Genomic DNA, 27541 nt, shown 5'->3' on the forward strand with positions numbered 1-27541 from the left:
AGCTAAGATTTTCTGCAGCATTTCATCGATCACAGCGTGATTCCTTTCATAGAGTCCATTGCTGAAAGGACTTTCAGCTGTGGTGTTCATGACCATAATGTTCATGTTTTCACACACGTCTCTAAACTCGTCATTAGCAAATTTCCCCTCCATTATCAGTCAGAAACTTAGCTGGTGCCCCAGGTCCAGTCCTTATCCATTTCTCCATGACTTGGTCTGTAATCTCCCTTTTGTCTTTGCCATGTATTATTGGAGAAAGAGTAAATCGGTTACCATGTCTATAAAGTGTAGAATGAAAATATTTCTGTCTTTGTCCCATCCCTTTAGACCCATGGCAACTACCTTGTTAAAGTCACGTGCAAAGGGAAGGTTTACAATCGGATGTGACAGCGTCCTCCCATACTTTTTACACATTTCACAGTTTGCTCTAATCTCCTCGATGAGCCTCGTATACTCTTCACCAACCACCCCTGCATCTTTTAGCAGGATTTGTTATCTTTGACAGGAAGGGTGAGCAAATTGTCTGTTTAGTTTTAAAATAATTTATTTTTTTCTCTCTGATTCTTATCATTGATACCATTAATCCTTCTCAAACACTCTGATGAGAAACATCAGGTATTGTTAAGGGGAGACGATAATGTCCTGATTGAGCAAACTGCAGATCCACTGACTTTCCAAAAACAGTTGCCTTATCTTGTTCCATGTCCAGTTGCATTTGTGCCCTTTTTGTGGAAGGTTTACTCAACAGTAAGGGTATCACACTAGAGTCTACATCAGTCCTGATAAAGTGGCTGACTCCAGCTATTTTGCAAAAATCCCCATTCTTTTTAGTGACGTCAATGTGTTCACATCACCAAACAAAGACAAGGCGAACTTTCATACTCCTTATGTCAATCCTCATTACGAGGTGAATCTGGGTAACATTTTCACCAACTGATCCACATGCTGAAGAGGTGCAGCCACTGTCTAACACAGCACAGATGAATGAGTCTGTGATGAACACAATCATCACGAGACCAAAGCTCCTTGTGACTAGTACAATTCCTTCAGAGTGATCATCATCATCACCTTCAGCCTCAGAATTCTCTGTATCATGCGTCACTTCGAAGACACTGATTTTCCACTTTGGGCAGTTCATCACATAATGATATTTTGAGTCAGGCCTGAAACACCTGTTAATTGTTCCTTGGTCATTCCAGGGGTTCATTCACCTATTAGTGCTGTTCCAATCCTGTTTCTTGTGATATCCAGATCTGCTAAAGATGTTTTCACCCTCATTCGAAACCTGTCAAAGTCCATCTATGCTTCATAGGCATCCAATAGATCATCTTTCTTGTAAATCTCATCAATGAACCTGAATAGAAGATCCAAACCTTCTTCAGTATCCAACTGACGGGCATCCAGCTCACTAAATACTTTGCTTCTGATTTTATTTTTGTTGGGAAGTGACAATGCCAAGACCAGACTTTGTTTCCTCCTTGGTAGGGACGTAACCCGTGTCCACATATCCACTTCATTCTTCCACTGGTCGTGTGGCTCAGACTCCGAGAACATCGGCGGGTAATCAGACCCTGACGATTTCCATAATATAAAAGCAAATTACTGCAGATGCTGGAAATCTGACACAAAAACAGAAAGGGTTGGAAAAACTCAGCAGGTCAAGCAGCATCTGTGGAGAGAGAAACAGAGTTAACGTTTCAAGTCCGTATGACCCTTCTTCAGGGCAATTCCCTGACAATTTCCACTTGTTTTCAGCCACTTCTCACAAAAGCTACTCGGATTGTAAGCTCCTGTCTGAAATTTTATTTTCCTTTAGTTTCCAACCTCCACCATTAGACAAGCATTCTCTGTTACCATGTTATAATCCTGACAGCCTGATGGTGAAGGAAGAAACTGGAGCCAGTCTTTGCTTTGTATAGATTTATTCACAGTGTGAAACATTACAGGTACGTACCTCCTGAATACACCCCACTATGTGCCAGTAGTGTCTCTTTATATGTGCTCAAGTAACCATCCAATAAATGTCCTGCACCTGTATATATTTTACCTCAATTGACACAATTAACTCCCACAGTCCGAGCAGGCTGGTTAACTGAGTGAATCCCTTCCTCCACTCAGAGCAGGCGAACGGCCTCGCCCTGGTGTGACCCTGTTGATGTGTCAGCAGGTAGGACGAAAGAGCGAATCCCTTCCCACACATGGAGCAAATGAAGCGCCTCTCTCCAGTGTGAACTTGCCGGAGTGTCTGCAGATGGGACGACCGAGTGAATCCTTCCCACATCGAGAGCGGGTGAATGGTCTTTTCCAGTGTGAACCTGTTGGTGTGTCAGCAGGTGGGAGAACTGAGCGAATCCCTTCCCACACACAGTGCAGGTGAACGGCCTCTCCCCGGTGTGAACTACCTGGTGTGCCACTAGATGCGCAGACTGAGTGAATCCCTTCCCACACACAGAGCAGGTGAATGGCCTCTCCCCGGTGTGAACTACCTGGTGTGCCACTAGGTGGGATGACTGAGTGAATCCCTTCCCGCACTCAGTGCAGGTGAACGACCTCTCCCCGGTGTGAACTACCTGGTGTGCCACTAGGTGCGCAGACTGAGTGAATCCTTTCCCACACTGAGAGCAGGTGAACGGCCTCTCCCCAGTGTGAACTACCTGGTGTGCCACTAGGTGGGATAACTGAGTGAATCCCTTCCCACATACAGAGCAGGTGAACGGCTTCTCCCTGGTGTGAGTTACCTGGTGTGCCACTAGGTGTGTAGACTGAGTGAATGCCTTCCCACACTCAGAGCAGGTGAATGGCCTCTCTTTGGTGTGAGCAACCTGGTGTGCCACTAGGTGGGATGACTGAGTGAATCCCTTCCTACACACAGAGCAGGTGAAAGGCCTCTCCTTGGTGTGAACTATCTGGTGTGCCACTAGGTGCGCAGACTGAGTGAATCCCTTCCCACACTCAGAGCAGGTGAACGGCCTCTCCCTGGTGTGAACTATCTGGTGTGCCACTAGGTGGGATGAATGAGTGAATCCCTTCCCACACTCGGAGCAGGTGAACGGCCTCTCCCTGGTATGAACTACCTGGTGTGCCACTAGGTGGGATGACTGAGTGAATCCCTTCCCACACTCAGAGCAGTTGAATGGCTTCTCCCTCGTGTGAACTACCTGGTGTGCCACTAGGTGGGATGACTGAGTGAATCCCTTCCCACAAACAGAGCAGGTGAACGGCCTCTCCTCAGTGTGAACTACCTGGTGTGCCACTAGGTGCGCAGACTGAGTGAATCCCTTCCCACACTCAGAGCAGGAGAATGGCCTCTCCCTGGTGTGAGCGACTTGGTGTGTCACTAGGTGGGATGACTGAGTGAATCCCTTCCCGCACACAGAGCAGGTGAACAGCCTCTCCCCAGTGTGAACTACCTGGTGTGCCAGTAGGTGGGATGACTGAGTGAATTCTTTCCCACAATCAGAGCAGGTGAATGGCTTCTCCCTGGTGTGAACTACCTGGTGTGCCACTAGGTGGGACGAATGAGTGAATCCTTTCCCACACACAGAGCAGGTGAGCAGCCTCTCCCTGGTGTGAGCTATCTGGTGTGCCAGTAAGTGTAATGGCTTACTGAATCCCTTCCCACACACAGAGCAAGTGAGCGGCCTCTCCCTGGTGTGAGCTATCTGGTGTGCCACTAGGTGGGATGACTGAGTGAATCCCCTCCCACACACAGAACAGGTGAGCGGCCTCTCCCTGGTGTGAACGATCTGGTGTGCCACTAGGTGTGAGGAATGAGTGAATCCCTTCCCACACACACTGCAGGTGAATGGCCTCTCCCCGGTGTGAATGTGTCGATGAGTTTCCAGCACAGATGTGGTTTGGAATCCCTTCTCACCGTCCCCACTTTTCCACAGTTTCTCCATGGTGCGCGTGCCCTCGTGTATCTCCACGTCTGTTGATCAATTGGTGCCTTGTCCACACACAGAACACATGTGTGGTGTCTCCCGTTGTGAATGGTGTGATGTTTTTTCAGTCTGTGTAACCGCTTAAAGCTCTTTCCACACTCGGGTGTGTGTGTCTTGGTGCTTTTCCAATCACACCAATGTTTAGAATCTTTCCCCACAGACAGAACAGACAAACGTTTCTCCACATTCAAAGGTCAATTATATTCAGGTCCTGATGAATTGAATGACACTGAGATCTTGATGGGATTTTTGGTTTGAGATTTCTGTCTGCAAATCCTCCCCCTCTAATATCCTGCAAAAGGGGTTTACAAAAGTCATCACTGTCAGTACAGGATAGAAATTCAGAATAGACAATTCTAGTTTCTATGAAATATTTTTCCTCTCCTGTTCCCCAAAACCTGTAAATCTCTGTCCCACACACTCTCCCTCCAATCTCACTCTGCTTTATGTAATATACAACCTCCCAATTCTCCTGAAGGGGCAAATTCATCCCGATTGACATATCCATGTTCAGCATTGTCAGTCCAGCAAACAGAGCTGTGAGCCATATGCATGAATACATTACAGGAGTACAAATGTTGTAATATAGTATATGTATTGCATGATTAGAGGTATGGGGGGATGCAAGAAAGAACCGTATTTAGGAGTGAGTGATCATCACCTGGAATTCAATGTATCTGAGGATGGTGGAACTGAAGATGATCATTGATTTCAGAATGAAATTCGACGGACACTTGATGGAAATATACTTGCAGGGGAACGGGGATATAGAAGGGGATTGGGACTGACTGGATAACTCTACAGAGTCAGCATGGACTTGAGTTGCCGAACGGACTCCTTCTGTGTCGTTATGACCCTATGACAGGAAATATATACACAGCTACAGTCCGATACTACAAGTCTGGAACGGATCATAAATGAATTTAATTACAGGACGACAAATAATATATCTAAACTGTTCCCTATCACAACGTTAGACATATCTCTGTCCTATATTAATTTACTGGCCCCTAAAATGTCAGCCATCTCCCGGGAAAACCACCCCTTTAATTGTGAACATTAGGAAAGACACCATCCTTTTAGCAAAACAAATAAATGTGTCAAGCTGAGGGAGCAAAGGATGTCAATGTCTTTAAGAGAGAGAGAGAGAGAGACCTGGGCCAACCTTTCCAGAGTCTGCACCCTCCCTGGATTCACTTCCTTTTCCTTCAGTTCCTGCAAGTCAACAATTTCCCCCCAGAATGAGAAAAGAAATGGAAAGGGGGAGAAAAGAAAGTGTTTTACTCACAGATGTTGGACACAGGAGGAAGTTTTAGTCTGTGTGAAGCTCAATCATCAGTCACACAAATCCCGCGCTCTGACTGGCTGGAGGACCAGGGTCCTTCCGGTCCTCCAACTCTTCCCATTGGTCAAACCCTCAGCATAAAGGAAGGGGCGGGCTCTCCCCCGCACATGCGCAACTTCCCCTCTCCCGAGCTCTCCGAACGGCTTCTCGCACTGGCCAGAGCCGTCAGCCTGGAAACTTTGGCTCGAGGAGGGGGAGGGGGATGGGGGAACAATGGGTGGGGGCGGGGCTCCCGTGTCCGCGCGCCTGGCCTGCAGACTGGAACCCGAGGACGTCACTGCGGATTGAGCTTCACACAGACTAAAACTTCCTCCTGTGTCCAACATCTGTGAGTAAAACATTTTCTTTTCTCCCCCTTTCCATTTCTTTTCTCATTCTGGGGGGAAATTGTTGACTTGCAGGAACTGAATTCAGCTGTTCTGATTTTCTATCATGGACTGACAGTAATGACTTTTGTAAACTCCTTTTACAGATTATTAGAAGTGGAGGATTTGCAGACAGAAATCTCAAATCAAACGTCACATCAAGATCTGACAGAGTCACTCAATTCATCAGGAGCTGAATATCAATGGCCTTTGAATCTAGAAGGAGAAATGTTTGTCTGTTCTGTCTGCTTCAGACGGTTTTGAAATCAGTGTTATTGGAAATGCACTGAGACAGACACATCTGAGTGAGTGTGTTCCAGTGCACTGACTGCGGAAAGAGCTTTGACCAGTTACGCAGCCTTATAAAACATCACGGGAGGGACTGTACACATGCTGTGTGTGTGGACTGCTCCGCTGATCATTGAATCTGGGGCAACCTAAGAACACCCGCACTATGGAGAAACTGTGGAAATGTGGGGACTGTGGGAAGGGATTCATATCCCCATCAAAGCTGGAAATTCATCGACGCAGCCACACTGGAGAGAGGCCGTTCACCTGCTCCATGTGTGGGAAGGGATTCACTCATTCATCCCACCTGATGAGACACCAACGGGTTCACACCGGGGAGAGACCATTCACCTGCTCTGACTGTGGGAAGGGATTCACTCAGTCGTCCCACTTGCGGATACACCAACGAGTTCACACCAGGGAGAGTCTGTTCATCTGCACCATGTGTGGGAAACGATTCACTCAGTCATCCAGCCTGCTGAGACACCATGTCACTCATACTGATGAGAGACCCTTTAAATGTTCTGACTGTGGGAGTAGCTTCAAAAGCTCTCGGGAACTGATGTTCCACCAGCGTTTTCACACTGAGGAGAGACCGCTCAGCTGCTCTCACCGCACAAAGAGGTTTAGAAGTTCATCCAACCTGCGGGAACACCAGCAAGTTCACACCAGGTAGAGGCTATTCATTTGCTCTGAGTATGGGAAAGGATTCATTCAGTTGTCCAAACTGCAGATGCACCAGCAAGTTCACACTGGGGAGAGGCCATTCACCTGCTCCAGTGTGGGAAGAGATTTGCTTATTTATCCAGCCTACTGAGATACCAGTGAGCTCACAGTGGGAAGAGGCTATTCATCTGCTCAGAGTGTTGGAAGGGATTCAGTCATTCATCTGGTCTGTGGACAAATCAGCGAGTTCACACTCGGGAAAGGCCGTTCACCTGCTGTGACTGTGGGAAGGGATTCAGTCATTCAGCACATCTGTGGATACGTCAGCAAGTGCACACTGGAGAGAGGCCGTTCACCTGCACCGTGTGTGGGCAGCAATTCCCTCAGTCTGCTGACACACCATGTCACTCACACCAATGAGAGACCCTTTAAATGTGCTGACTGTATCTGGGCCCCACACTTTAGGAAAGATGTGAAGTTCTTTGATTGGGTGCAGAGGAGATTTACGACAATGGCACCAGGAATGAGGGACTTCAGTTAGTTGGATAGACTGGAACAGCTAAGTTTTCTGTCTTTGGATCATGGAGTCATTAAGATATACGAGGAGACTATTCAGCCCATCAATTCCATGCTAGCTCTCTGTAGTGCAATCCAGTCAGTCTCATTCCCCTGTTCAATCACTGAATCACTGAAAGTTTATTTCCCTCAAGTGTCCATCCAATTGTCTTTTGAAATTGTTCATCGTCTCTGCTTCCCACCCCGCCCCTCATAGACAGTGAGTTCCAGGTCATTAGCATTGGCTGTGTAAAAATATTCCTCCTCACATCCCCCCTGCATCTCCTGCCCAAAACCTGAAATCTGTTTCCCTCTCCTCCTTGCACCATCAGTGAATAGGAACAGCTTTTCTTTGTCCACCTTATCTAAACCTGTCATAATCTTGTACACCTCTATCAAATCTCCCCTCAACCTCCCGGATTCAAGGAAAACAACCCCAGCCTGACGTCTAAAATAAATAAAACAATATGTTAATGCCTGAAATCAACTGGGAATGTTTGATTTCTGTTTTAAAGACATGATGAATATATTGTATTGGACAGTAAAGGAATTGGAGTAACTCAGCCGGGTGATCAGAGGAATGTATCAATCTGGTATCCACCTACATTCTAGTGAAAACCAGGGAGGTGTAGATGAGATGAATAAGTTGATAGATTTCTCTGGGAGATATTTACATCCTTACCTATGAATTTTGTTTGAAAGAAAACCACATTTGATAGTCTGGACACCACCTGAAATATCAGGACCATAACAGGGGGAGATAAGCAAAGACAGACACTCACTTTGATGTTTTGATAAGCACACCTCAAAGTTCAGAATATGTGGCCTGACATTGGGATACCGGTGTGAGTGTGCAGATGTGATTTGTTACATGTGAAGACAATAGGACGCATAAATTCATTGTGAAGTGGACTGAGGAATGGGTCCCAAACTTACACAGCTACTTGACAAACATGACATGAAATGGTTAATGTGACCAAGAGAATAAGACAATATTTTGACATCATCAAAGCATTGACACATACTCCAGAGGGAAACTGACTTTAAAACAATCAATATAGAATGAAACACACTGGCCATGGTCAAAAAGTGATGAAAATTGAACCAACAGAGATAAACGTTTGGATTGGGTCAATTAAGGGCTTGGGATAAATAATACTGAGTGACAACTCTCCACAAGTTGGACAGGGGTAAGGAGGGAGCTGGAGAATCTTTTACATCCATGCTTGATCTGTTGCCTGAAGCATATGTCCTTATGTACTAGTAACCTAGAACTCACGGCGCTCCCTCAGGAGAAAAGATTGATTGGATGTTACCCCAGGCGGGGCCAGAACAGAGCTGGAAAATAATGGAGTGAAGTTGAGTGAGGGGTCGGAGAGAGAGTACTCCTCCCCCTCAAGGTGTGGACTGTAAGAATCCTGGGGGACCCCCTACTTCGGGTTTTCTTACTAATTGGTGAACATTTAATTAAAAACTATGACTGGCTGTGCATTTATTTTTAATTTGATTGTTACACTTCTCCTGTTTTTATTCCTGTTGTGATTACTCTCTGGGTGAGGATGGTTGACAGGTGACAGGATGGGAAATTGTGGTTTGGGTCTTCATTGACCAAATGTTTTATTGATCCGAAAGGTGTAAAAGGGGCCAAACTTCAGCAGAAATCTGGCAGAGCTGAGAACATACAACTTGCTCTGTGGGAACAGGGAGACGAACAGCGCCAGAGGACAGAGAAAACAAGAGTGCCTTGAATCCTAGACAACACCTGGGTGTCAAGGCCACCATGTTTTCACTGCTTGGCATGGGAATGCTGACTCCCTGTACCGGGGACGGAGCGTGGGAAGCCAATTGTTTGAGAGTTTGACGTGGCTTGGGCAGGTACAGATGGTTCAATGACAGGTTTTGTAATTGATCCGTTCAAATGTTAGCTCAGCAATTATTGGGTTAAATCAGTCTCCATAGACTTTGTGATGTAAAAAAGTATCAGAAGGGATTCCCCGAGCACAGAGATTTGTAGAGGTTTTACATATTGCATTGACTGGTGCCATGGCATCTGGGGCAGAGCAGGGAGCATTTACGTGGAGATGGTGCTTCTACCCAGAGTGTAATGGTAATGCTGCTGCACTTTGATACTACTGCTCAGACATGAGCATGTGTCAGGTCTTATTTATACTGAATAAAATCTAACCACTGTCACCAATAAGGGTTATCACTGTGAATCATTTCAGAGTTTGGAAAAGGGGATAAAGGGTCAATTGACTCCCTGACCCCCATTTTCTAATATCGCTGTGTGAAAAATAAAATCTCATCTCCCCCTATGGCTCCTTTGCCAATTCCCTTAGAGGGACTCACATTCTGTTAAAGAGCCTGCCAACCCCTCTCACCCACTTTCCCAAAAGTGCAGAAATCTAATAATGGAAAGTCCAGCAAAATCAAACAATTTTACTGATAAAAGTTTATTAATGAAATTGAACATGGTTAAAAACAACAGAAAATTACTGTAGGATTAAAGACAACCAGAGTAAAAGGGTGTGCACAATATTCTGGACCCAAGTGGTTTCTCTTTGGCTCCTCTGTACCCTGTTCCCGTGACACCCCGCTTTGGACACAGGGACACTGAACCCTGGGGGTCAGGTCACCATCAGCCCCGGTCACCCCCGCCCGTGCCCTGATTGGTTGGAGGCCCATTTCCCAGTCAGTCCTCCAGCACCTTCTTGTCTCTCTAACAGTGCGACGCCAATGGCTGTTTCCCAACTGGGGCACAGGCCCGTTAGTCTCAGCTAAATTCAACCCTCAGCTCCGTCACCTGGCTGTCATTGACACCAGCAATAGAGAGACAGAAAGGTGCTGGAGGATCAATGGGAAGTCGAAGCTTGTGGCTCTAAACCAACATTTCAACATTTGTCAGTCAAACACTTGTTATTTATACTGGGGATTTTATTATTAGATTTAGACACTTTAGGCAAAGGGTAACTTTTCGTTTCTAACTTTGTATTGTCTATAGTGTCAGCCGTGGCTCAGTGGGTAACGCTCTCATCCCTGGGTCAGGAGGCTGTGGGTTCAAATCCTACACCTGGGACCTGACGACAAAAGTCAAAGCCAACATTGCTAGTGCCAGCACTGAGGGAGTGCTGTACTGTCAGTGCAACCTTCTTTCGAATGAGATGTTAAACTGCCAGCCCTGCCTGCCCTCTCAGGTGGATGTGAAAGATCCCACGGACGCTATTTTGAAGTAGAGCACCAGGGGAGTTATCTCCGGTGTCCTGGTCAATATCCATCCCTCAATCAACTTCACTAAAAACAGATCATCTGGTCATTATCACATTGCTGTTTGAGGGATCTTGCTGTGTGTAAATTGACTGCCATGTTTCCTACATTACAACAGTGACTACACTTCAAAAATACTTCATTGGCTGTAAGGTGCTTTGGGACGTCCTGTGGTGGTGAAAGGTGCTATAGAAATGCAACTCCTTGTTTAATTGTCAGCGAACTTGGAGATATTACACTCGGTCCCTCATCGAAATCATTCACAGAGATTGAGAGCTCATTTTGTGTATAAGCCTCCTGTTTGACACCTTTCGAAACGCTTTTTGAAAATCCAAACACACCACATCCAAGATGTAGAATTTTTTGTTTTAAAAATCACAGCGAGTTGTGATTTGGAATTCACTGCCTGAAAACAGGCTGGAAGCAAATTCAACTGTATATTTCAGAAGGGAATGGGACAGATTCTTGAAAGAAAAGAAAATTGCCGGGTGATGGGATTAATTGGACAGCTCTTTCAAAGAGCTCACAGGAGCACGATGGGCCGAATGGCTTCCTTCTGTGCTCTATGGGCCTCGTTTGCATTTAAAGGGAGGGGATTATCTTCAATTGTGGGTGACATATTAAAGAAAGCAGTGCCTCCTCTTCTCTCTATGTTTAGTTTAACACTTAAATCTCCCATTCACATTCTCTGAAGTGGCAGATAGAATTTCATACAGAGAATTGTGAGATGATGTGATTTGGCAGAGGGGATAGGGAGAGGAAATATAGATGTAAATAGAACAGTTCTAAAGAGTGAGCCGGGACAGAGGGACCTGAGGGTTCATGTGCAGAGATCATTGAAGCTGGCAGAACAGAGTGAGAGAGGAATTCGCAAAGCACATGGGATCTTGGGCTTCAGAAATAGAGGGATTGTGAACAAAAGCAGGGAAGTTATGCTGAACCTTTATAAAGCTCTGGTTAGGCCACAACTAGAGTATTGAGTCCAGTTCTGGTCACCACACTTTAGGAAGGATGTGAGGGCCCCTGAGAGGGTGGAGAGGAGATTTACCAGAATGGTTCCAGGAATGAGGGATTTTAACCACAAGATTAGGCTGGAGAAGCTGGGGTTGTTCTCCTTGGAGCAAAGGAGGTTGAGGGGAGATTTGATAGAGGTGTACAAGATTATGACAGGTTTAGATAAGGAGGACAGAGAAAAGCTGTTCCCATTCACTGATGGTACAAGGACGAGGCGGACACAGATTTAAAGTTTTGTACAGGAGATATATCTACATCACCATGGGTATATCTTCACTGTCGCTGGGTGAAATCCTGGAATTCCTCCCCAACAGCACTGTGGGTGTACTTACACCACATGGACTGCAGCGGTTCAAGAATGCAGCTCAACACCACCTTCTCAAGGGCAATTAAGGATGGGCAATAAATGCTGGCCCAGCCAGCGACACCCACACCCCATGAAAGAATGAAAATGAAAAGATATTGGGGGGGATTTGAGGAAGAGCGTTTTCACACAGTGAGTGGTAATGGCCTGGAAATCGCTGTCTATGAGGGGGTGGAAGCAGAGACAATGAACGGTTTCAAAAGGAAATTGGATGGGCACTTGAGGAAAATAAATTTTCAGGGCAACAGTGATAGAATGAGGCCATGGGATTAACTGGTTTGCTCTGCAGTGAGCCGGCATGAACACGATGGGCTGAATGGACTCCTTCTCTACCCTAATGACTCTGTGGTCTAAAAAGAACAATTTCAGCTGCTCCAGTCTCTCCAACTAACTGAAGTCCCTCATCCCTGGTGCCATTCTCGTAAATCTCCTCTGCACCCTTGCTGGAACTTCACATCATTCCTAAAGTGTGGGGCCCAGATATAGGGTTCCATTCTAGAGGGATAGAATTGAAAAGCAGGGAGGTTATGTTCAACTTGTTTCGAACCATGGTTAGACTACACTGGGAGTACTGTCAACATTTGTCATCTCCATTTAGAAAAAAGAAATAGAGGCACTGGAGAAGGGGCAACAAAGATTCACAAGTATAATACCAGAACTGAGAGCATTTAACCCTCAGGAAAGGCTGGGGCAGCTTTTCTCTAGAAAAGAGAAGACTGAAGGGTGACCTGATGGAAGTCTTTAAAAATATGAAGGGGTTCAATAATCCAATAGGGATTTCATGAGAAACCTCTTTACCCAGCGAGTGGTGAGAATGTGGAACTCGCTACCACAGTGAGTGGTTGAGGTGAATAGCATGAATACATTTAAGGGGAAGCTAGATACATATATGAGGGAGCAAGGAATAGAAGATGGGGGGAGATGAAGAGGGGTGGGTGGAGGCTCATGTGGAGCATATATACTGACAGAGATCAATTGAGCCCACTGGCCTGGACCTGTGCTGTAGACTCAATGGAACAGAGACAAATGTATTTATTTTAGATCTACCTGTAGTGGTAGGAAAAACACCATTTACTGTCCAGGATAAAATAAATGTCCTTCATCAGCTTTTGTGGATCATTTCAGTGGAAATGTGCACTCCCAGGCTCAAAGAGCATCAGGCCACTGGAAGCAAAGTCGTGAGACCAGCCAGTCCAGCAGAAAGAAACCCTCCGACCCTCCCACTTCACCCAGTGTCAGAATGAACATGGTTCAGTCCTGGATGTGATTAACAGCAGCAATAACGGCAGAATCCAACTCCTGTAATCACTTGTGAACTCGCTGGTGTCTCAGCAGGCTGGATAAATGAATGAATCTCTTCCTGCATAGAGAACAGATGAACGGTCTCTCCCCAGTGTGGCCTCGCTGGTGTGTCAGCAGGTCAGATGACTGTGTGAATGCCTTTCCACACTCAGAGCAGGTGAATGGCCTCTCCCCAGTGTGACCTCGCTGGTGTCTCAGCAGGCTTGATGACTGAGTGAAGCGCTTCCCACACTCAGAGCAGGTAAACAGTCTCTCTCCCGTGTGAACCCACCGGTGTGTCTGTAGGCTACATAACCGAGTGAATTGCTTCCCACACTCAGAGCAGGAAAATGGTGTCTCTCGGGTGTGAACCCGCCTGTGTGTCTGCAGGTCAGATGACTCAGTGAATGCCTTCTCACATTCAGAGCAGGTGAATGGCTTCTCCCCAGTGTGTATTCGCTTGTGCTTCCGCAGGGCAGATGAATCACTGAATCCTTTCCCACACTCAGGGCAGGTGAATGGTCTCTCCCCGGTGTGAATTCGCTGGTGCGTGTGCAGGCTGGATAACTGACTGAATCCCTTCCCACACTCAGAGCAGACGAATGGCATCTCTCTGGTGTGAACTCGCTGATGTGTCAGTAGGTTGAATGGCTGAGTGAAGCCCTTTCCACACTCTGAACAGGTGAATGGCCTCTCCCCGGTGTGAACCCGCCGGTGTGTCTGCAGGTGGGATGACCGAGTGAATCCCTTCCCACACTCAGAGCAGGAGAATGGCCTTTCCCTGGTGTGAACTGGCTGGTGTGTCAGAAGGTTCGATAACTGACTGAATCCCTTCCCACACACAGAGCAGGTGAACGGCCTCTCCCCAGTGTGACTGCGCCGATGAATTTCCAGCTTCGAGGGGGATGTGAATCCCTTCCCACAGTCCCCACATTTCCACGGTTTCTCCATGGTGCGGGTGTCCTTGTGTCTCTCCAGGTTCGACGATCAGTTGAATCCTCGTCCACAATCAAAACACTTTTATGGTCTCTCTACGTTGCAATGTCAAATCAGTCTGTTTACCTGGTTGATGCTCCTTGACAGTCAGTGCACTGGAACAGTCACTCGGGTGTGTGTGTCTTGGTGCTTGTCCAGTCACACTGATGTTTAAAATCTTCTGAAGCAGACAGAACAGACAAACATTGCTTTTTCTAGATTCAACGGCCGATAATATTCAGGTCCCATTAAACCGTGTGACTCTGTCAGATCTTGACGTGATGTTTGGTTTGAGATTTCTGTCTGCAAACCCTCCCCTTCTGATATCCTGTAAAAGCAGTTTGCAAAGTCAGTACAGGATAACATTTTAGAACCAACAATTCTAGTTTCCATGGAACATTCTGCCTTCTGTCATTGCCGAAAAGTTGTGAATCTCTCCACCCACACTCTCCCTCCATTCTCACACTGCTTCACCTTATATACACCCTCCCAATTCTTCTGAAGTTGCTGATTCATCCTGACTGACAGAATCATGCTCATCGCTTTCTGTTTGATACTGGTTACTGGTTGTATTGCTCTACACAGAGAGTCAGCGTTGGCTCAAGTTGCTGAATGGACTCCCTCTGTGCCACAAAGACTCTATGATTGAAGGCACATTATGTAACTACACTACTACATTACAAGACTAGAAATAATTATGAATGAAGTTTAGATGACCATGAATGATAAAATATGTATCATATAACACTAGACATATCTTTGTCCAATATTAATTTACTGTCCCCTTAAATGTCAGCCATTTCCTGGGGAAACCACCCCTTTAATTGTGAACATTAGGAAAGAGATCATCCTTTTAGCCAGACAAATAAATGTGTCAAGCTGAGGGAGCAAAGGATGTCAATGTCTTTAAGAGAGAGAGAGAGAGACTTGGGCCAACCTTTCCAGAGTCTGCACCCTCCCTGGATTCACTTCCTTTCCCTTCAGTTCCTGCAAGTCAACAATTTGCCCCCAGAATGAGAAAAGAAATGGAAAGGGGGAGAAAAGAAAGTGTTTTACTCACAGATGTTGGACACAGGAGGAAGTTTTATTCTGTGTGAAGCTCAATCTTCATTCACACAAAGGCCGCGCTCTGATTGGCTGGAGGACCAGAGTCCTTCCGGTCCTCCAACTCTTCCTATGGCCTGAAGACAATGGGGCAGCGGTAGCCTTCGTCGAACCGGGTGACTCTTTGACCCAATGACGAAGAAACGGTTGCCCAATGGAAATCGCAATTCTTTGCACATGCGCAGCTTCCTCTCTCTCGCTCGGACATGCGCAGTCCCGGGCCGCCCGCCCGCGCGGCGGATAAAGTGATTTCCCCAGCGCGGTGGATTGTGGTATCTTCGGCCGCCATTACTCATCCGGAGCCCAGTCTCCAAACCCCTGGGACTGGGATGGAAAGTGGGGGTGGGGGGCGCAGTGACCCCACCCTGACACAAAGCACATGTGGGTAGTCACTGGATTTGATTGTGGCGCTCCCTTAGCAAAACAGTTTGTTAGCTTCAGGTGTAAAGATTTTGACACCTGGGTTACATATTGGGGAGGGTAATAGGTGAGTGTGAAACTGAACCCGAGAGTCAGCACCTTCAGGGGAGAAGAATTGGGGAAAAAGCAGGAGGAGGATAGTAGGATGAATTAGAGCTACAATCAATAGGGAGGAACGGAGCGTGTGGGGGACAGAGATTTATCGTTTGGGAGGAGGAAGGATGCTCTATGACAACAGGAATCGACAGTTCTGGATTTCTACCCTTTGCTTTTGTAGTATATTTGTAATCTGATTTTACAGTGCATTGGTAGGAAGGATTTGCAGACCGGAAACGCAAACCAAACGTCACGTCAAGATCTGACAGCATCACTCAACTTATCAGACCCTGACTATCATCAGCCTCTGAATGCTGAATGAGAAATGGTTTGTTTATCTATCCAATGAAAAGTTTTCAGCTATCAGTGTGAGGCTTCAATTGATCATCCAGCTTGGTGATGGACAACTGTAGCCCGACAGGGGCTAATCTATGTAAATCTGGCAGTGGGAGGGGCTTTGAGAAAGCAGCCAAGCTGGAAACTCAACCATGCAGTCACAGTGGGGAGAAGCCATTCACCTGCTCCATGTGTGGGAAGGGATTCCTTTGCTCCTCCACCCTGCTTAGACACTAACTAGTTCACACTGTGGAGAGGCCATTTGCTCACTTCCAGTGTGTGAAGAGGTTCAGGGATTCCTCTCACCTACTGGGACACCACGAGAGGTCACTGACCTTCTCTGAATGTTGGAAGGGATTCACTCACTCATTGAGCTTGATAACATATCAATGAGCTCACACCGGAGAAAGACCAGTCACCTGATCCAACTCAGAAGGGATTCACTCAGTCAGCCAAGCTGCGAATTCACACTGGGGAGAGGCATTTAAATGCTCCATGTGTGGGAAGTAATTCAGCCAATCCTCCAGCCTGTTGATACACCAGTGAGTTCACACCAGGGAAAGACTGTTTGAAAGTTTACTCGCTCGTCCCATCTCCTGACACTCCAGCGAGTTCATGTTTCACTGCAGGGGTTGGATTCTGCTGTCATTGCTGCTGTTAATCATATCCAGGACTGAACCATGTTCATTCTGACAGTTGGGGTTTGTGAGAAAATCTGAAATTGTCCATTTTGGCAGGGAGAATGTCAGAGAAGCATATTATCTAAATGATGAGAGATTGCAGAGCTCTGACGTGCAGAGAGATTTCTGTGTCTTAGTGCATGAATCACAAAAGGCTAGTATGCAAGGACAGCAAGTAATTAGGAAAGCTAATAGAATGTTATCATTTATTGCGAGGGGGAATTTGATAAAAAAGAGGGAGGTTATGCTTCAGTTATACACAGCACTAGTAAGACTGCATCTGGAGTACTGTTGATTGTATTGGTCGCCTTATTTAAGGAAGGATGTAAATGTGTTGGAAGCAGTTCAGAGAAGATTTACCAGGCTAGTACCTGGAATGGGTGGGTTGTCTTATGAGGAAAGTTTGGACAGGCTGGGCTTGTATACGTTGGAGTTTAGAAGAGTAAGAAGCGACTTGATTGAAACCTTTCAGACCCTGAGTGGTCTTCACAGGGTGGATGTGAAGAGGATGTTTCCACTTAAAGGAGAAATTGAAACGAGGGGATCAATGTTTTAAAATAAGGGGCCGCCCATTTAAAACAGAGATGAGGCGAATTTTTTTCTCTCAGAGGGTCACAAACCTTTGGAATTGTCTCCCTGAAAAGACAGTGGAATCAGAGGGCAGAATTTTCTGCCTGCCGGGCGGGCCCGACCCCGACCCAATCTCCGGCGGGCGGGAAGCTGATCACCACCGGAGAAGCGGGCCCCGCTGCCAATTAAGGACCGCCCAGCGTGATGTCCAGCGGGAATCATGATGCGCTCCCTGTGCAGGCAGGTGGGGATTCCCCAAAAGTGAGAGTGCGCTCTTTCACGCATGTGCACGAAAGAGCACACATCTCCCTGAGGCTAAGTGCTGCCTCAGGGAGATCGCTGACACTTTTAACAAACATTAAAAATAGAAGTAAAAACATTAAGAATAGATAAATAAATCCTTAACATGTCCCCCTCATGTGACAATGTGACATGAGATGGGACACGTTCATAAGTTACACTAAAACTTTATTAAACTTTTAAAATCCCAACATGAAACCTCATCCCGCCGGTGGATGAGGTTTCATGTTTTTTCTATTCCCCGCCGGGGCTCCTGGCCTGCTCACCAGCCTTAAGGTTGGACGGGCAGGTCCTTTAATTGTTTCAATGATCGTGTCAATGGCCTCAATTGGCCATTGACAGGCGGGCGGGCCCGCAGCTGATTTTGCTGCGCCCCCGCCTTCCCGTCCCCTGCTAGCCGACGGCAAAATTCAGCCCAGAGTCTTTGAATATTTTAAAGGCAGAGGTAGATAGATTCTTGGTAAGCAAGGGGGCAATAGGTTATTGAGGATAGGCAGGATGCAGATTTGAGGTAACTATCAGATCAGCCATGACCTTATTAAATGGCCGAGCAGGCTCGAGGGGCTGAATGGCCTCCCCTTGCTCTTTGCTCGTATGTTTGTATGTTCTGGTGATGTTAATACATCCTGTAACTGCGCTGGAGCTTAATATTCCAGTTAGATCTCAAATAAATCAGCTTTGTTTTGGACACACAGTTTGATATCAGTGAAATGAGAAAAGGTAGGTTTTAAGCAGAATCTTAAAGGGGGAGAGAAAAGTGGAGGGGTTAAGGGAGGGAATTCCAGAGCTTCGGAACCTGGCAGCTGAAGACTGAATGAGTGTCAGCCCTCGATTATGGGGGACTCGAGTCTCTGGAGTGGGTACTTGAACCCACGACCTTCAGACTGAAAGGCGACAGTGTGAGACTGACTGAGCCCTGGTGTTCGGGGAAGTGATGTGAAGTCTCAGTTGCCTCATCCTTTCTCTGTACTTTGCCCCATTCCAGGACCAGCAGATCGAGCTGAGAAACTGGGCAACAATTAAAAGGGACAAGAAGGTGGTTAAGAGAATAAACGTCTTCACCCAGAGAGTGATGAGAATGTAGCACATGCTCCAAAACCTAAGAATCAACCTAAACCTAACCCTAAAACTAACCATAGCCCAAAAGCTAACCCTAAACCGAAACCTAACCCTAAAACTAACCCTTGCCCTAAACATAACCATAACCCTAAATCTAACCCTAAACCTAACCATAACCCTGAACATAATCCTAACCTAACTTTAAAACTAACCCTAACCCTAAACCTAACCATAACCCAAAACCTAACCTTAGACCTAACCATAGCCCTAAACATAACAATAACCCTAAACCTAACAATGAACCCAAAACTACCCCTGACCCTAACCCAACTCTAAAGCTAATCCTAAACCTAACCATAACCCTAAACCTTACAATAACGCTAAACCTAACCCTAACCCTAAACTAACCCTAAATCCAACCCTAAAAATAACCATATCTCTAAAGCTAGCCCTAACCATAACCCTAAACCTAACCATAACCCTAAACATAACCTGAAACCTAACACTAACACTAAAACTAGTCATAACCCTAAACCTAAAACTAGCCCTAATCATAACCCTAAACCTAACTCAACCCTGAGCCTTATCCTTACTATAATCCTAATCCGAACCCTAACCCTAAACCTGACCCTAAAGCTAAAGATAAGCCTGATTCTAAACCTAACAATAACCCGAAACCTAACCATAACACTAAACCTACCCATAAACCTAACCCTAAACCTAACCATAGTCCTAACACTAACCCTAAACATAACCCTAAACTTAATCGTAAACCTAACCCTAAACTTGAAGCTAACCCTAACTCTAATCATAACACTAAAACTAACCCTAAAACTAGCTCTAAACATAACCATAGCTCTAAACCTAACCATTAACCTAACCCTAAACCAAACCCTAAACCTAATGCTAACCCTAAACATAGCCATAACCCTAAAACTAACTGTAACCCTAACCCTAAACCTATCCATAATCCTAAACCTAACCGTGAACCTAATGATAACCCTAAGCATAACCATATCCCAAACCCTAATCATAATCCTAACCCTAACCCCATCCCTAACCCTGACCCTAATCCTAGCCAAGCCCTAAATCTAACCCTCAACCTAGCCAAACCCCAAACCCTAAACCTAACCATAACCCTAAACCTAACCTAACCCTAAACCTAACTCTAAACATAAACACAACTCTAAAACTAACCATTATTCTAAGTCAAACCCGAACCCTAACCTAACCCTAAAACTAAACCTCAACCTAACCATAAACCTAAACCTAACCATAACGCTAAATCTAACCCTAATCTGAACCAAAACCCTAAACATAACCCTAACCTAACCATAAAGCTAACCCTAATCCTAACCCTAACCATAACACTAAAACTAAACTTAAACCTAGCCCTAAACCAAACCATAGCCTTAATCCTAACCCTAACCCCAAACCTAAACCTAACACTAACCCTAACCATAAAGCTAGGCATAATCCCAATCCTAATCCGAACCCAAAAGCTGACCCTAAACCTAAACTGAATCCTAACTCTAAACCTAACCCTAACCCTCCCCTGCTAACCCTACACCTAACTGTAACCCAAATCGAACCATAACCCTAAATCTAAACCTAAACCTAACCATAACTCTAAATCTAACCATATACCTAACTATAACTCTAAACCTAACCCTAACCGAACCCTAAACCTAACTCTAAACCTAATCCTAACACTATGCTAACCCTAACCTTGAACCTAACCCTAAAACTAACCATAACCCTAAATCTAACCATAAAACTAACCATTATTCTAAACCTAACCCTAACCATTATTCTAAACCTAACCCTAACCATTATTCTAAACCTAACCCTAGCCCTAACCCTAATTCTAAACCTAGCCATAACACTAACCTAACCCAGAACCTAACCCTAAGGCTAACTCCAAACCTAACCCTAAACCTAACTATAACCCTAGATCTAACCCTAAACCTAACCAAAAGCCTAAACATAACCCTAACCTAATCCTAAAGCTAACCCTAACCATACACTAAACTTAAACCTAGCCCTAACCCTAAACCAAACCCGAACATGAACCCTAACCATAAAATTAAAACTAAACCTAAATCTAGCCCTAAACATAGCCATAGCCATAAACCCAACCATAGCCCTAACCGTAACGCCTAACCCTAACCATTATTCTAAACCTAGCCATAACCCTAACCTAACTCTGAACCTAACCCTAAGGCTAACTCTAACTTTAAACCTAACCCTAATCAAAACCCTAAACATAACCCTAACCTAACTCTAAAACTAAACTTAAACCGAGTTCTAAACCTAACCATAGCCCTAAACCTAACCCTAAACTTAAGCCTAACTCGAAACCTAACCCTAACCATACCCCTAACCCTAACCTGAAACCTAATCATAACACGAAAGCTAAACCTAAGCCTAGCCCTAAACCTAACCATAGCCCTAAGCCTAACCATAGCCTTAACCCTAACCTAACGCTGAAACTAAACCTAACCCTAAACCTGACCATAACCCTAAACCTAACACTCAACCTAATCACAACCCTAACCTAAACATAATCCTAATCCTAACTCTAAACCTGACCCAAAACCTAAACCAAATCCTAACCCTAAACCTAACCATAACCCTAACCATACCATAACCCTAAATCTAGCCCTAACCCTAATCTTAAACCCAACCCTAGCCTTAACCATAACACTAAAACCAACCCTAAACCTAACCATAACTCTAAACCCAACCCTAAGCCTAACCATTTCTCAAAATCTAACTTTAAACATAACCATAACCCTAAGCCATAGCTCTAAACCTAACCATAGCCCTAACCCTAAAATAACCCTAAACCTAACCATAACACTAACCAAAATCCTAACCCTAACCTTAACCTAAACCTAAATATAACCCTAAATCTAACCATAAACCTAACCATAATCCGGATCCTAACCCTAACACTAACCTTAAACCTAACCCTAACCATAACACTAAAATGAATCCTGAACCTAACCCTAACCATGCTTCTCAACCTAACCATAGCCCTAACCTTAACCCGAACCCTAAACTTAAACCTAACCCTAACTTAACCCTAAACCTAACCCAAACCCTAAACGTAACCATAAACCTAAACCTAACCATATCCCTAAGTCTAACCCTCAACCTATCCATAAACCTAACACTAACCCTAAACCTAACCATAACCCTAAGCCTAACCATGACTCTAAACCTCACCCTCAACGTAACCATAGCCCTAAACATAACCCTAAACCTAACCATAAACCTAAACCTAACCATAGCCGTAAACCTTACACTCAACCTAACCATAACCCTAAACCTAACCATAGCTCTCACCCTAAACCTATCCAGAATCCTAAACTTAACCATAACCCTAAACCTAACCGTGAACCTAACCATAGCCAAAAACTTAACCATAACACTAAACCTAACCCTAACCTTAAACCTAACTCTCACCCTAAAGCTTACACTAAAACTAAACCTAAAACTAACCATTACCCTAACCCTAAACCTAACCATAGCCCTAACCCTAACCATAGCCATAAACATAAGTCAAAACCTAACACTAACCCTAAAACTAATCATAGCCCGAAACCTAACACTAACACTAACCATAAGCCTAAACCAAACCCTCACCTTAAACCTAACCCAAACCCTAAACCTAACCATAGTCCTAACCCTAACCATAACCCTAAACTTAAGCCTAACCCTAACTTAACTCCAAACCTAACCTGAGGATGTGATGTTGAAAGTGAACTGTTTTATTGTAAAATAATTTCAGCTGAGATTCCCTGAATGAATGAGGAGAGATCACAAACAGCAGTTCATAAAGACACTGCTCACCCAGCAAATCAGCAATCCCGACTTATCCCACATTAAGGACATGGCACAGGGTGTTCAATCCAAAACTGATTCAGAATATTAAACTCCAGCTCAGTTACAGGGTCATTAACATGAGCAGAAATAAACCCCAACGGTCAGGATGAATATGGTTTGCTCCTGGATCTGAATAAAAGCAGTAATTACAGCAGAATCCTTCTTCTCTAACTATAGATCTCTGCCCCCCTCACTCGCCTTCCTCCCTATTCATTGTAATCCTAATTGATGCTACTATCCTCCTCCTGTTTTTCCCCCAATTCTCCTCCACTGAAGGTGCTGACTCTCGGGTTCAGTTTCACACTCACCAAATGCCCTCCCCAATATGTCACCCAGGTGTCTAAATCTTTACATCTGAAGTTAACAAACTGTTTTGCTAAGGGGACGTCACAATCAAATCCAGTGACTACCCACATGTACTTTGTGTCAGGGCGGGGCCACTGGGCCCCCCACCCCCACTTTCCATCCCAGTCCCAGGTGTTTGGAGACTGGGCTCCGGATGAGCAATGGCGGCCTCAGCTCCGACAATCTCCCCGCGCTGGGGAAACAGCTCTATCCGCCGCGCTGGCGGGTGGCCCGGGACTGTGCATGTCCGAGGGAGAGGGGAAGCTGCGCATGTGCAGAGAGTGGATTTTTGCCCATTGACCAACCCCTCATCCGTCACGAGGGTCAAAGTGTCTCCGGCGGCCACGACGGCTTCCGCTGCCCCATTGTCCTCATGCTGAAGATTGACCAATGGGAAGAGTTGGAGGACCGGAAGGTCTCTGGTCCTCCAGCCAATCAGAGCGCGGGCTTTGTGTGAATGAAGATTGAGCTTCACACAGACTAAAACTTTCTCCTGTGTCCAACATCTGTGAGTAAAACACTTTTTTTTCTCCCCCTTTCCATTTCTTTTCTCATTCTGGGGGCAAATTGTTGACTTGCAGGAACTGAAGGGAAAGGAAGTGAATCCAGGGAGGGTGCAGACTCTGGAAAGGTTGGCCCAGGTGTCTCTCTCTCTCTCTCTCTTAAAGACATTGACATCCTTTGCTCCCTCAGCTTGACACATTAATTTCAAAACAAAAACAAAAATAAAAATACTTGGAAAAACTCAGCAGGTCTGACAGCATCTGCGGAGAGGAACACAGTTAACGTTTCGAGTCCATATGACTCTTCAACGTTAACTGTGTACCGCTCCGCAGATGCTGTCAGACCTGCTGAGTTTTTCCAGGTATTTTTATTTTTGTTTTTGTTTTGGATTTCCAGCATCCGCAGTTTTATGTTTTTATGACACATTTATTTGTCTGGCTAAAAGGATGGTCTCTTTCCTAATGTTCACAATTAAAGGGGTGGTTTCCCCAGGAGATGGCTGACATTTTAAGGGGACAATTTCAGGGTAATTAACTGTCCTGTATTTTAAGGGATTGCTCCTTATTTTGCCTTTTGCCCTGTATTTCTAGGACAGTCTGTGGGAATCTGATCCCCGGCGTCTCCAGAGTGAGTTTGAGTGAGACGGCAAGTGAGTGAGTCAGCCAGCAGAGAGATGATGATATTCTGACTGAACAAAATAAGTTGTAAGTTTTAGTTAATTTTAACCCCCACCCCTTCCACTATCATTGTCTCAAGACTCCTTCTCCCCAGCCCTTCTCATATTGAAATCCGCAACCGCCCCCCAAACTGCTCTCTTGGTCACCAGCACCACAACACCGTCGCACAGCCATGCCTCCAGCCCCATGGCTGATGTGTTCCTTATTTTATTTTATAAGAGTTCTGCATGCCTGGACAATACAATAATATAGGACATAGATATGTCTAATGTTCTGATAGGGGACATTTTAGATATATTAATTATGATTCTGTAAAAGAGTTTATTTATTATCGTTCCTATTCCTAGTTCCTACAGCACTGTAGCTACGTGATGTATATCCAGTCATAGGGTCATTACAGCACAGCAGGAGCCCATTCTGCAACTCAAGTCCATGCCGACTTACTGTAGAGCAATTCACTCAGTCCCACTCCCATCTATATCCCCGTTCCCCTGCGAGATTATTCCCTTCGTCTGTCCATCCAATTTAGTTTTGAAACTATTGATTGTTTATGCTCCCACCACCTTCGTAGACAGCGCGATCCAAGTCATCAGCACTCACTGGCGAAATAAAGTTCTCCCTCATAGACCCATCTGTCCCTAATCATGTAATGGAGTACTGTATGTTAAGCTCCAATGGCTGCTTGATAATAAAGATAGAAACCAGGTCTTTACTTCTTCAAGCAGAGTTTTATTCTAGCACACACATAATTCTACACACACATTGTCTCACCTGTTTCCCCTTTGGATACACCCAGTGAAGTACTTGTCAATTAACCTACAATTACCAACTGAAACACTCCTTGACAGTTCACTGCTTCCTACCCTAACACTGTATATTACACATATTTTTAGTGTAGTACTGTTGGGTGTATATCAGATAGAGCAGAGTGAGAATGGAGGGAGAGTGCATTGGGAATGGAGATTTACAGCTTTTGGGGAACGAGAGAGGAAAGAATGTTCCTTAGAAACTAGGATTGTCTGTTCTGAAATTCTATGCTGTACTGACAGTGATGACTTGTGTAAACTCCTTTTACAGAATATTGGAGGGAGAGGATTTGCAAACAGAAATCTTAAAACAAACTTTACATCAAGATCTGACGGAGTCACTCAATTCATTGCAACCTGAATATCATTGGCCTTTGAATCTAGAAGGAGAAAGGTTTGTCTGTTCTGTCTGCTTCAAGACATTTTAAACTACATTTTGACCAGAAAAGCACCAAGACACACACACCCGAGTGAGAGTGTTCCAGTCCACTGAGTGTGGAAAGAGCTTTCACCAGTTACACAGCCTGAAAAAACATCACTCCATTCACAGTGAGGAGAGACATTATAGATGTTCGGTGTGAGGACGAGGCTTCAAGACACAAGGACACGCGCACCATGGAGAAACCATGGAAATGTGGGGACTGTGGGAAGGGATTCAAATCCCCATCTGATCTGGAGATTCATCGACACAGTCACACTGGGGAGAGGCCGTTCACCTGCCTCGATTGTGAGAAGGGATTCAGTCATTCAACCCACCTACTGAGACACCAGCGAGTTCACACCAGGGAAAGACCGTTCACCAGCTCCAAGTGTGGGAAGGGATTCACTGAATCATCCAACCGGCTGAGGCATTAGCAAGTTCACACTGGGGAGAGGCCATTCACCTGCTCCCAGTGTGGGAATGGATTCACTATTTCATCCACCCTGTTGACACACCAGCGAGTTCACACCGGGGAGAGGCCGTTCACTTGCTCTGAGTGTGAGAAAGGATTCAGTGTGTTATCCCACCTGTAGAGACACCAGCGAGTTCACACTGGAGAGAGGCCATTCACCTACTCTGTGTGTGGGAAGGGATTCACTCATTTATCCAACCTGCTGAGACACCAGCGAGTTCACAAGTGATGACAGGGTTGGATTCTGCTGTTTTGCTGCTGTTAATCACATCCAGGACTGAACCATGCCCATTCTGACACTTGGTGAAGTGGGAGGGTCGGAGGGTTTCTTTCTGCTGGACTGGCTGGTCTCACGACTTTGTTTCCAGTGGCTGATGCTCTTTGAGCCTGGGAGTGCACATTTCCACTGGAACAATCCAGAAAAGCCGATGGTGGACATTTATTTTATCCTGGATAGTGAATAGTGTTTTTTTGCTACCATTACAGGTAGATCTAAAATAAATACAGAAAGTGCTGGAAAAACTCAGCAGGTCTGGCAGCATCTTTGGAGAGAGAAACAGAGTTAATGTTTCGAGTCCAATATGACTCTTGTCCAGAATTTCAGAGAGGGAGAAATGTGATGGGTTTGATGCTGTTGAGAAAGGGGGGAGGGTCAGATAGAACAAAAGGGAAAGTCAGGGATTGGTTAGAGGGCAGGCGAGATTAAATAACAAAAATATCACGGAACAAAAGACAAAGGGAGAGGTAATGGTTGTAGTAAAGAAACAAAGCATTGGTCCAGAGTAAGTGTTAATGGCAGAATAAAGGACAGCTCTGTCTGAAAGCAAAAACATGAAAACAAGATGCAGACTGCCACTTGGCAAAACAGAATCAAAACAGAGAATAGAGTTGACGGTCTGAAATTGTTGAACTGAATGTTGAGTCCAGGAGGCTGTAAAGTGCCTCATCGGAGGATGAGGTGCTGTTCGCCCAGCTTGTGTTGGGCTTCTCGGGAACATTGCAGCAGGCCGAGGACAGAAATGTGAGCATGAGAGCAAGGTGGTGAATTATAATGGTAGCAACTGGAAGGTCAGGGTCATGCTTGTGGACTGAGCGGAGGTGTTCCACAAAGAGGGCAGTGCACAGGGAACAGATGAATTAAAGAGAAACCATTTGGGTCCAGAACATTGTGCATATCCTTTTACTCTGGTTGTCTTTGATCCTCAAATAACTTTATGCTTTCTTAAACCATGTCTTTTTTCACCAATAAACTCTCATCAGTAAAAATATTTGATTTTTCTGGACTTTTCATGATTAGATTTCTGCACTTTAGGGAAAGTGTGTGAGAGGGGTTGGCAGGCTCTTTAACAGAAAGTGAGTGAGTCCTTCTAAGGTAATTGGCAAAGGAGCCAGAGGGGGAGATGACAATTTATTTTTTGACACAGCGAGTTGTTCTGATCTGCCTGAAAGCAGATTCAATAGTATCTTTCCAAAGGGTAAATACTTGAAAAGGAAGAATTTGCAGGGTTCTGGGGAAAGTGCAGTGCAGTTGGGTGAATCAGAGAGTCCTTTCAAAGAGGGGCATAATGGGCTGAATGGACTCCTTCTGCAGCCTGTGAATCTGAGCCTCCTGCTTTTGTGTAGGTTAAAAGGGACAGATTTCATTTCAGCCTCTTACCTGTATCTGTATTTAAAGAGACGGGTTTCTGTTCAGCTCTAAGTGACCGATATAACAATGTCTCCACTCCTCTGTATATTTAAACATCGAACAAAGCCTTGCATGGCCAATTATAGTCAACAGTCTTCCTGTAGCTCTCTCT

General features: G+C 45.2%; 4 protein-coding genes and 1 long non-coding RNA gene across 6 annotated transcripts in view; 2 read left to right on the plus strand and 3 right to left on the minus strand.

The window, feature by feature from the left end:
- The window catches only part of LOC144697272 (uncharacterized), a 58263-nt gene extending 50617 nt beyond the window's left edge, over positions 1–7646 (plus strand). The window contains exons 1-2 of one of the 2 annotated variants that reach the window (XM_078569216.1): positions 5518–5617; positions 5762–7646. In XM_078569216.1, coding sequence (XP_078425342.1) covers positions 6109–6618 — 510 coding nt within the window. In that variant the 5' untranslated portion in view covers positions 5518–5617; positions 5762–6108 and the 3' untranslated portion in view covers positions 6619–7646. Of the gene's footprint in view, positions 1–5517; positions 5618–5761 lie in introns of those variants that run through there. The other variant, XM_078569217.1, reaches the window with a different exon arrangement.
- LOC144696975 (uncharacterized) overlaps positions 1–27541 on the minus strand; it is a 404367-nt gene that overhangs the window by 230459 nt on the left and 146367 nt on the right. The window lies entirely within an intron of this gene.
- The window catches only part of LOC144697284 (uncharacterized), a 555771-nt gene that overhangs the window by 23281 nt on the left and 504949 nt on the right, over positions 1–27541 (minus strand). The gene's annotated exons all lie outside the window — the stretch shown is intronic.
- Positions 1929–14418, minus strand: LOC144697937 (uncharacterized). Its single transcript, XM_078569896.1, is given in 5 exon segments — positions 1929–2274; positions 2277–2306; positions 2309–3931; positions 7846–7894; positions 13117–14418. Coding segments are annotated over 5 exon segments (2895 nt in total). The 5' UTR covers positions 14038–14418; the 3' UTR covers positions 1929–2002.
- Positions 23278–27003, plus strand: LOC144697373 (uncharacterized). The gene is made up of 3 exons (XR_013580352.1): positions 23278–23370; positions 23957–24070; positions 25121–27003. It is a non-coding gene; the product is annotated as an uncharacterized LOC144697373 (long non-coding RNA).

Source organism: Cetorhinus maximus, chromosome 23, assembly GCF_964194155.1.
Source record: "Cetorhinus maximus chromosome 23, sCetMax3.hap1.1, whole genome shotgun sequence".
Lineage (NCBI taxonomy): Eukaryota > Metazoa > Chordata > Chondrichthyes > Lamniformes > Cetorhinidae > Cetorhinus > Cetorhinus maximus.